The sequence below is a fragment of the Salvia miltiorrhiza genome, chromosome 2 (genome assembly GCF_028751815.1).
Source record: "Salvia miltiorrhiza cultivar Shanhuang (shh) chromosome 2, IMPLAD_Smil_shh, whole genome shotgun sequence".
Lineage (NCBI taxonomy): Eukaryota > Viridiplantae > Streptophyta > Magnoliopsida > Lamiales > Lamiaceae > Salvia > Salvia miltiorrhiza.
This window is the reverse complement of record NC_080388.1, coordinates 8,059,995-8,071,237: the sequence shown is the minus strand read 5'-3', so window position 1 is coordinate 8,071,237 and position 11,243 is coordinate 8,059,995. Positions and strand designations below refer to the sequence as shown.

At 35.5% G+C, this 11,243-nt stretch overlaps 1 protein-coding gene across 1 annotated transcript; it reads right to left on the bottom strand.

Annotated features, from left to right (window-relative positions):
- Positions 1-156: 156 nt before the first annotated feature.
- LOC131007944 (probable leucine-rich repeat receptor-like protein kinase At1g35710) lies at positions 157-2,564 on the bottom strand. The gene is made up of 4 exons (XM_057934854.1): positions 1,640-2,564; positions 1,337-1,555; positions 333-1,231; positions 157-213 (listed from the first exon to the last, which is right to left on the bottom strand). The coding sequence occupies exons 1-4, from the start codon at positions 2,562-2,564 to the stop codon at positions 157-159; spliced, it is 2,100 nt and encodes a 699-aa protein (XP_057790837.1).
- Positions 2,565-11,243: the final 8,679 nt, after the last annotated feature.

Here is an 11,243-nt window from a genome sequence, read left to right as displayed (position 1 = left end):
TCATTACCCTTAAAAGAATCCATAGTGAAGTTTCTAAACGAACCGCCGTTAGGAATTTCTCCAATCAAATTGTTGAAAGAAACATTAAAGTAGACGAGGTGTTGAAGTGCTTCCAAAGACTTTGGAATTGAACCGGAGAGGTTGTTGTAGGATAAGTCAAGAGTTACCAAACTGATCATGCTTTTCACAGACACAGGAATAGAACCTTCTAGTCTATTATTTGCCAAAGACAAATTAACCAAATCCTGCAACTTCCCAATAGTGCTAGGAATAGAATCTGACAACTGATTCATTGATAGGTTTATATATATTGCTGCTCCTAAGTTACTTACCTCATTAGGTAAGAACCCATTCAATGAATTCGAGGACAAGTCTAGCTTGATCAAATCTTTTAGGCCCCATAAGCTTGAAGGTATGCTTGAATTCAACATGTTGGAGTCTAGAAAGAGATCTCTCAAAGAAGAGACATTTCCCAAGCATTTCGGAATCGGACCTGAAAATTGATTCCTGCTAATAACAAATGTATTTAGGCTGAATAAATCACATATAGCATGTGGAATTGAGCCTCCCAACATGTTATTAGACAGAATTAATCCTTGAAGTTCATGCAGATGTTTGATAGTTGGTGGAATATTACCGGATAACTCATTGACATGCAAAGCCAATGTCACCAAATTGCTTAAATTGCCTATTTCAATAGGAATGTTGCCACTAAATTTGCAGTTTCTGGCAGCGAATACTTGAAGCATGGAAGATAAGTTCCCAACGGAAGCTGGAATGACACCGTATAGAGGATTATCAGCAATTAACAAATCAGTTAGAAACCTGCAATTTGTCAATGAAGTAATGAAGGAAGAAGACGGTGTCTGGGTAAGATTGTTGCTGAACAGAGAAAGACGTTGGAGATGCCTTAGTTTGCCGAGATCAGTAGGTATATAACCACTAAATTTGTTTCCAGCAAGTGAGAGAATTGTGAGTTGAGAACAGTTCGAGATAGAGTTGGGTATTGCTCCACTCATGGAATTATTGCCAAGAAACAATCTTTTAAGAAAGGGAGAGGCATGGCATAAATGCGTTGGAAGAACCCCTGACAGAGCATTATTAACAAGTGAAAGAATCCGAAGAGTTGAAATGTTAAAGAGCTCTTGTGGAATCAAACCACTCAAGCTGTTCAACTGTAGTACTAATGTCTCCAAATGGTAAAGTTGGCCAAATTCAGAGGGAATAAGCCCTGCAAAATATGAGATTTCAAAACTGTAGCTAAAAACACATATTGTAGCTAAACAGACAATTTACATGAATTAGTTGTTTTAACAAAAAAATTACTCTGTCGTACCTGTAAAATAGTTTTCCGTGAGGTGTAAATTTGTTAGCATGGTAATATTCCCGACATCCCTTGAAAGGTTCCCCGTGAATTTGTTGGTCCCTAGATTTATGTTTTGCAGAGAAGACATATTCATGAAAATACTGAAATCAACTGAGCCCGTAATCTCATTCTTTTCAACAGCAAACGTAACCAGGCTCTGAAGATTGCCAATCTCATGTGGTAGTATTCCTGCCAAAAAAGTGTCATAAAATCTCATTTAATTAACACAAATTTACGTCAATCTATAATGTATGATAAGAACATAAACCATACCGTTCAAGTTGTTACCACCAAGAGCTAAATCCCGAAGAGATGTTATGTAACCGATTTCTAAAGGTATCTGCCCATTAAAAGAGTTGTAAGAAAGGCCCAAAATCTCAAGCCGTGAACATTGGGATAGATTTGTGGGAATCGCACCACTCAGCTGATTATCAGAAAGATAAAGCCCAGTAAGAGATGGAAGATTACGGCACATGTCTGATGGAAGACTTCCACTCAGTTCATTGTTTCTCATGAATGCTAGAACTACAAGAGTCGATAAGTTGAATATGGTTGATGGTATAGCACCGGATAGACGATTGGACTGAACCCCCAAATACTGTAGACTTTGAAGTCTTCCAAACTCTTTTGGAATTTCTCCACTTAGAGAATTGGAAGTTAAGTCAAGAAATTGTAGGTTTGTTAGGTTTGAGAGCGATTTTGGGATGGAACCTATGAAGCTGTTGTTGCGTAAATTCAAGTACTCTAGTTTTGGTAACTGACTGAATATCGGAGGGAAGTCTCCACCAAAGTTGTTGAGTCGGAGAGATATGAACTTCAAACGGCGAAGGAGAGACAGCTCATGAGGCAAATCTCCATGGAAAAGGTTGTTGGTGAGGTCGAGGGAGACGAGGAAGGAGAGGTGTCCGAGCTGTGGTGGAATGGTGCCGGAGAGAGCCATGTTGGAGAGATTCAACGCAGCTACTCTTTGGTGGCGCAAGCTGCAAGCGACGCCAATCCAGTTGCAGACGGAGCTCGAATTGGTCCAATTAGTTGAAAGTAAAAGAGAAGGGTCGGAGGTGATGTGTTGTTTGAGTGAAAGAAGGGCAGTTTGATCAGTTGCAAGGCTCATAGGTTGTTTGGCTTCAGAAGAAAGCATTTGGAAGGATATGGTAATTAGGAATGCATATGCAAAAATGCAATAAAGCTTTTTCTCCATGGCTGCAAATTGTGATTGTATTATGATAAGTCCCTAGTAACTACAATAATAATCATTTATATATATACAAGGCTTCATTCGCTTGTATTATGATAAGTCCCTACTCTCTCGTACTCCACATTAATTTACGAAGAAGACGAAGAAGAAGACTTGAGATTGAGACGACCGCAACATCACACAATTAATCAATATTCTTGTTCTGATTTAGTTTTCATTTTACTGTATTTCACTTTCATAATCTTAAACAAATATCAAAAGAATACATATACTCAACTTCGCGTAATATGAAAATTGAATTAGAGAGCTGGTGCAATACCCCAATTTTTCTTAATAAGATTAAAAGAAATTTCTTATTTTAGAATGAATTAAATCGTTTCGCAACATACAAATCCAGGTAAAAGTTTTTAATTTCTACAAACAAAACAAATATAATGTAAATGCTCATTTGAGTTGATTTTTGGTTTTCTACCATCCCACCTGCGTGTGGTGTAAATTTTCCACCTTTGGGTGGTGAAGTTTTTCCACTCCTTTGTAAGAGCTCTTGGTTTAGTCCCATCTGCGTGGGGTGTAGTTTTCCTACCTTTGGGTGGTGTAGTGGTGAAGTTTTTCCACTCCTTTGTGAAAGGTGTTGGGTTCAATCCACTTACGTGCGGTGTAATTTTTTCACCTTTGAGTGGTGTAGTGGTGTAGTTTTCTCACCTCTAAAAGACTCTCCAGAGGTCTTGGGTTCAATTCCGCCTGCGTGCGGTGTAATTTTTCCACCTTTGGGTAGTGTAGTGATGTAGTTTTCTCACCTTAAAAAACTCTCATTTGTGAGAGGTATTCTATCCCGCCTACCTTCAGTGTAGTTTTTCCATTTTTGGGTGGTGTAGTGTTCTCGTCTGCGTGCGGTGTAATTTTTTCATGGTTGTGTGGTGTAGAGGGCCCCGCCTGCGTGCGGATGGAATATTTGATTATATTTATATACCTATTATAATTCTAAATAATTCTAAATAAATAAAAGAAAAAGCTATACCTCTTGTAATTCTAATTAAAAAAAATAAAGGTATCTCTCGACAATGTAATATTTAGTCAAACATCGCTTTACTATTTTGTCACTTTTCTTTTATACTAGTACAAAGAACGTACGTTGTACGTGTAATTAATGCTATTTTATTTGATAATTGATTATTTAAAAAAATCTATTAATTCATTAATTACTTTTATTAGATAATTTATTGGATTGATATATTTATTTATAAGCCCTTATCAATAGCTATAGAAATATATCACATAGATTTAGTGTAATATCTAATGAATTAATATATTCTTATAAATATATAATATGTAAAATAATTTTAAAATAAAATATATAATAAGGATAAAATAGGTAATCCACAAGTTATGCCTTAAGATGTCTTAGGCTCTTTTTCTATTAGTATAGATTTGGGCGCAGTTCTTTCGAGTTGACTTGACTTCAAGTCAAGTCGTGCAAGTCGGATTTCATTTCAAGAATTCTTATCATATTATTGAGTCAGTGTAAAAGTGACAATTAGGATTTCATTTCATTTATGAGTCAATTCTGATGTGCTTTTTTCTTTGAGTCAAGTCTACATTTCAAGAATTCTTATCATATTATTGAGTCAGTGTAAAAGTGACGATTAGGATTTCATTTCATTTATGAGTCAATTCTGATGTGCTTTTTTCTTTGAGTCAAGTCTTCGTTTGGTGTTAATTCTATAATATTCAAACCACTTCAAAAAGTAAATATATTTCCTAATCCAAAACGCTAAAAACAATTTACGTGATATTTTTGAAATGAATTGGCCATGCAGACAATCTAAGTGGCAATTCAAATTGAAATAACATTGTAAATCAAGATTAACCGTGACATTGCTAAATCTTAATTTATGACGTCATTTCAATTCAAATTACCGCATAGATTGTCGCATCATAGCCCGCTCATATAAAAACTTTAGATATGACCGAAATTTTAATTTAGGGCGAATTTCAAAAAATTTAAAGTTTATGTATTGATTGAACAAAAAAATAATGTTCGTCAAAAAATAAAATTTGGGTATACTTCGTATATATACATTAAATTAACCCTGCCGAAAATATTTAGCTGTGGAGAAAATTAATATTTTTGTTTTGTATTTATCTTCCAGAAAGTACAACAAATTATATGCAAGTAGAAATAAATAGATTATAATTATGCTAATTTGTCCAATTTGGTAAGTTGCCTTGCCTATAATTTATTTTGGCGAAACATGTGATAATAAAAGGTATGCAAATATTATAATCATAGATATATAGGACTGGAAAAGCATTAGGTCTAGAAAATAACATTAACCCCTTTGACAGTTCAATCAATTTGTGTTACAGGTCTTTCTCTTGAAGAAGTTATTCTTTGTGGAACTTATCTTAGTGGAGCAATAATCTTGTTGGAGCAATATCTTAGTGGAGCAATATAATGATAATCATAAGTTTGTATTTGTATTCTAATTTCTAAATGTCCTTCTATTATTTCTTGGATCAATAAAGCTTTATAATTTCAGATTTATTTGTTTATAAAGAATGTATTTTCTAATTTAATTTGTTCTTATCACTACAAGAAATTGGGCAATTACCGACGGAATTTTCCGTCGCTAATCTCCAAAAATTCGTCGCTAATTTTGATCACCGACGGTCGCCGTGTGTCGCTGTAAAAGTGGTCGGTAAAAAAATTACCGACGGAATTTCGCATCCGTCGCTAATACCGACAGATCGTCCGTAGGTAAGCACATAACGACGCTGGCGTCGTCTGAAATCAGCGATGGAAATGACCGTCGGTATTAGCGACAGAATTCATTTCCGTCGCTATTTTTTTTACGAAAAATAATAAAATTAATTTATATATATATATACATATATATATATGTATATATATATAGCTTTATTCTCCACAAGTATTTTGGTATTTCTAATGTATTTTGAACTTAATTGCATACGTTAAAACGAACTTTCCAGTGGGTCACCCATCTTAGTTGTGCTCTAATTCAAGCACGCTTAACCTTGACGTTTTTTTTCGAGTGGTCACCAGTACAGAACACGCGTATTATTGATATAACTATCACCTATTAATTCATTTAAACTGTATTTCAATATACAATATTCTTTATTCATAACCTTAGAATATGCTGAAGTCATATCTAAGACTTGTGGTGCCGACGAAAGAATGACGGTAAATATACGATCGAATTTAAAATAATAAAAAATATTAATATTATAGTTAGTTAAAAATATACTCCCTCCGTCCCATAATAAGTGGCCACATTTCCTTTTTCGTCTGTCCCACTATAAGTGGCTGCTTTTTAAAAATGACAAAAGTTTACTTTAATTAAGTCAACAATTACTCACTAATTTGGTCAACAATTGTAGGCCACTTTCTAAAAATGCCAAAATTACTTTAATTAAGTCAACAATTACTCACTAATTTGGTCAACAATTGTAGGCCACACTCTATTAAAACATATAACACTCAATTTCTTAATCTCCGTGCCGAAAAGAATGTGGCCACTTATTATGGGACGGAGGGAGTATATATTATTGTTGAAAACAACGATAAATTTAAAATATTCTCAATAATTTAAAAATAAGAATAAATTAGAATATTAATTAAAAAATAATAAAAATATTTAAAAAAATTAATAATATTTACCGACGGAATTACCGACGGATTATTAATTAAAAAATAAAAAAATTTAAAAAATTGAAAAAAAATTAAAAATAAATAATAAATACTCCCTCCGTCCACCAAAAATATGCCACAATTTCCTTTTTCGTCCGTCCACAAAAAATATGCCACTTCCATTTTTAGTAGTAGGGTCCACACAACTCCACTCACATTTAAAGTGGGACCCTTACTCCACTACCAACTTTACTCACATTTTCTTAAAACCCGTGCCGAAAGCAAAGTGGCATGTTTTTTGTGGACGGAGGGAGTAATATTTAACGACGGAATATTTTTCGTCGCTAATAATTCCGTCGCTATTCCGTCGATAAATTTAAAAAAATAAATTAAAAATAATAAATAATATTTAACGACGGATTATTTTCCGTTGCTATTCCGTCGGTAAATTTAAAAAAAATAATTAAAAATAATGAATAATATATAACGACAGATTATTTTCCGTCGGTAATAATTCCGTCGCTATTTCGTCGGTAAAATTTTGAAAACATCTTCGTCGGAATTCCACCGTTGTTCCGTCGGTGATTACTAACGGCTTATTTTCCGTCAGAAATTCCGTCGGTGTCCGATATATTTTTTTGTAGTGTATATTTTGTTTATTTAAATGAATGTTTAAATAATACCAACTCTTGCGTCAAAGTAGCTTCAAATATTGCCAACAAGACCTAACATTGTCCCCAAAATGCATTTGGTTTCTTATAAAATTATGTGAATTAAGCTGTAAACACAAATTTTATTGTATTCAATTTAATCAATTACAAACAATGTGTACAAATCCAAAATATATGGATTGAGATGAATTTGTTGCGGGTTGCGATTCTCTACTTTAATCCTCTGATTCTCCTCTTCAAACTTCTTCAAATCCTTGGAGGAAAATATAATTTCTTGATCTCCTTGAACTTGAATGTTGACTTGAATTTGATTTGATAACATCAATCCAGAGGGCTTCCACCTTATTTCTGAATCAAACGTTGACTTGGATGAATTTGATGAAGAACTCGTTGACTTCCTTGTAGAACGCCTTGATTGTTGGAGATGACTTCGTTGTAGTGACTTAATTACTAGTTACTCCTTCAATGCTTGAGCTCTCAAAAAATGATTTCTGTTCTCTTTGACTCCACAAATGACCCATATTTATAGGTGAAGAATGGAGTGGGTTGTGGGCTTCGGCCTGTCATATTGGGCTTTTAGAGCTGAGGTGGCGCGATTTGATTGGTCCATCAATATTTGTATTTATCTACATAAAATATTTAATATTTTATGTAGATTTTCCACATGTCAATTTCTGATTGGTCAATAAATCCACATAATCAAATATTAATCATATTTATTTAATCTTGGAATTTTGTTTAATTTAATTCCAAAATATAAAATAAAATATATAATTTCATATTTAATTTATAATTTCCACATGGCAGGATTTTATAGGCTATAAATTTAATTGCCTACAAATTGCCCTATCGAGACTTGTTCATGGACATATTGTCTTTGGAAATGGACGAGTCTCGAACTTATTTAATAGTTTAAACTCATATTAAGGAGTTCTTGAATTTGAATTTGAATTTGACTTTGTAAATAGTTTATACTCATATTTAAGAGTTCTTAAATTTGAATTTGAATTTGACTTTGTAAATAGTTTATACTCATATTCAGGAGTTTCTTCTCCAATATTGCACTGAGTAATCAACTAAAGTCCATCAAGATGAATCAAGCTCTTCAATTTGGGCTTTTTAAAATAATTAGTAGGCCTAATTAAGTGTTAAGTCCATTTGCCATTTTCTCTTTCGCTAATTTAACCAAGTCAAGAAACATGACTTGTGCTCAACAAAGCTTGGGCCATATTAGAGTTTGATATGACCGAGAGCTAGGGGCCCAAATGTGCATGTCTACAAGTAAAGTTACATGGCCCACTTTATATCATTTCCTTTCTTCAATCAATTTGAAGACATGTTGAGACTTGCAAAGTCTTTTAAAAAAAATTATTCTTTAGCAAATGTTGTGAAAGGTGGCTTCGAATTTGGCTGCATTTTTGATTCCTCTGGCGGTCGATTCCTCTGGTGGTCGAATCCTCTGGCGGTTGATTCCTCTGGAAGATGATTTCTCTGGCGTCATTCCTCTGGAGTCATTTCTCTGCTTTGGAAACTTTTCCTCGCTGGTCAGAGGGATAGCATGAGTTGTGCAGATGAAGTATTATAAGTCGCGTTTCTTATTTACTTCATGTATTACGTTTCTGTTGAAGCGGTGTCGTTTCTAGCTCAATATTGAGTGAGTTAGTTAGGGTTTTAAATTCGATCTTTCACATTGAGTTTTGTACTGTAACAAGAAAGAAAAGGAGTGTAGTTGGTGTGAGTGCTGTGTAATATTCTTGAGTTGCGTTTCTCAAGATTTCCGATCAAGTTCTGTAACTCTGGCGAGCTCTCAAATCTGTCAATAAAATTTCTCTTCACCCTCCGTGGACGTAGGTCGTTAGTGGCCGAACCACGTACATCTTCTTCTTCGTCGCATTCTGTTATTCTCCGTTTTGATCTTACATTTGGCGCCGTCTGTGGAAATCGAATCCACAACGATGACTTCGGCTCGATTTGATTTCGAGAAGTTCAATGGGAAAAACGATTTTTCCATATGGAAGATCAAGATGGAAGCCACGCTCATTCATCAGGGATTGGATGATGCATTGAATGCTAAATTGGTGGATTCTAAGGAAGATGACAAGGGAGGCAGGATGAGTCGTCAAGAGATGGACAAGAAAGCCCGCAGCGCGATCCTCCCATGTCTTGGCGATCGAGTTTTGCGTGAGGTGTCAAGGGAAGATACCGCAATCAAGGTATGGAAGAAACTCAATTCTCTCTATATGGCTAAAACCATGGCGAATAGATTGTTTGTTAAACAACATCTATTTCAGTTCAAAATCTTAGATGATAAGGATTTATCTGAAAAACTTGATGATTTTCAAAAATCGTTGGATGATTTTGAATGTGTTGATGGAGAGATGAAGGATGAGGATAAGGCATTGTTATTACTGAATGCATTGCCTAAATCCTATGAGCATCTGAAAGATGCTTTGTTGATTGCCAAGGAGGATCTGATTACATTGGAAGATGTTCTTGGAGTTCTCAAAGGAAAGGAAAAGAACAAGAGTGCAGTAGATAAACAATCTTCTCAGCATGAAAGCCTAAATGTTCAGAAGGGAAAGACCTCTAAATTCAAGAAAGCAAATTCTCAGGGAAAGAAAGGTGCTCAATAGAAACACAAGGAAAATGATGGAGAAGATGTAAAAAAATGTTTTCACTGCAAGAAACCGGGGCACATCAAGAAGAATTGCTATTCTTGGAAAAGGAAAATGCAACAACAAGGCACAAATCAGAACCAGAATTCTGCAGATGTGGCTGAGGAGACAGAAAACAGTGAAGCTCTAAATGTGATGAAATCTACTGTGGGAGATTCTTGGATTCTGGATTCTGGATGTTCCTTCCACATGTCACCCAACAAAGAATGGTTCATCGACTTGAAAGAAGAAATCATGGGAACAGTCATTTTGGGGAATGATCAGATTTGTCAAGTCAGAGGCATTGGGAGTATCAAGATAAGAGTTCACAACAATTCTATAAGAACCTTAACTGATGTTAGGTATATTCCTGAGATCAAAAGGAATCTCATATCCTTGGGAATTCTAGAAAAGAAAGGTTTTGATTTCAAGTCACATGCTGGATCCATCCTTGTTTTGAAGGGATCAAATGTGATACTGAAAGGCATAAGGAGAAATGGCCTTTATCATATGGATGGAAGCACCATTGTTGGAGAATCAGCAATAGCATCTCATGACAAAGGAAAGCTATGGCATGGCAGGCTGGGGCATTTAAGTGAGAGTGGCATGAATCATCTGGCTAAGAAAGGGATTCTTAATGAAGGTGGAGCATTCAAACTTGAAAGCTGTGAATACTGCACACTGGCTAAGAGCAAGAAGCTCCCATACCCTAAAGGCAAGCATATTTCAACCAAACCTCTTGAATATGTGCATGCTGACTTGTGGGGCCCCAGCAGAACTGCCACGATTGGAGGAGGAAGGTATTTCCTATCCTTAATAGATGACTTCTCTAGAAAACTGTGGTTGTATGTGATGAAGTCAAAGGATGAGACCTTTGTGAAGTTTAAGATATGGAATCAATCTGTTGAGATAGAAAAGGAGTTGAAGTTGAAATGTCTGAGAACAGACAATGGTCTTGAATTCTTGTCAAATGAGTTCAAAACCTACTGTGATGCAAAAGGGATCAAAAGGCATACCACCGTTCCAAAGAACCCTCAACAAAATGGGGTAATTGAAAGGATGAACAGAACAGTCTTAGAGAGAATAAGATGTATGTTGCTGTCAGCAGGACTACCAAAGACATTTTGGGGGGAAGCTGCATCTACTGCGACCTATCTAATAAATAGATGTTCTTCCTCTGCCATCAACCATGAAGTACCAAAAGAGAAATGGTCAGGAAGATCAGTAAACTACAGCTATCTCAGAACTTTTGGATGTCTTGCCTATGCTCACATTAAGCAAGACAAGCTGGAAGCAAGAGCAAAAAGGTGCTTATTTCTGGGATATCCTGAAGGTACTAAAGGGTACAGACTGTGGTGTTTAGAGCAAGGGGAAGGAAAAATCATTATAAGCAGGGATGTAACTTTTGATGAAGGGAAGATGCCCTATCAAAAGTTGACTAGTATTCTCCCTGAAAAACAGACAGAAGCAGACAGAGGTAAAGCAAAGGTGGAGGTGGAGCTGAATCCACAGCCTGATGATCCTCAACTCCAACATTCCTCAGATGATGAAGATCAGGGATATGAGTCAGATATCCCAACAAATCAAGAGCAGCAGGATCTTGGTCAATACCAATTGGCCAGAGACAGGGTGAGAAGAACAACTCAACCACCTATCAGGTTCAGAGATGAAAGTCTCACAGCATATGCACTAATGGTTGCATCTG

Bases quoted from the DNA above. Each gene is read 5' to 3' on its own strand.
- LOC131007944 (XM_057934854.1), bottom strand. From the start codon at position 2,564: ATGGAGAAAAAGCTTTATTGCATTTTTGCATATGCATTCCTAATTACC. The intron at 1,556-1,639 runs GTATGGTTTATG...CTTTTTTGGCAG, and splicing joins TGGTGGTAACAACTTGAACG to GAATACTACCACATGAGATT. The intron at 1,232-1,336 runs GTACGACAGAGT...CATATTTTGCAG, and splicing joins CACGGAAAACTATTTTACAG to GGCTTATTCCCTCTGAATTT.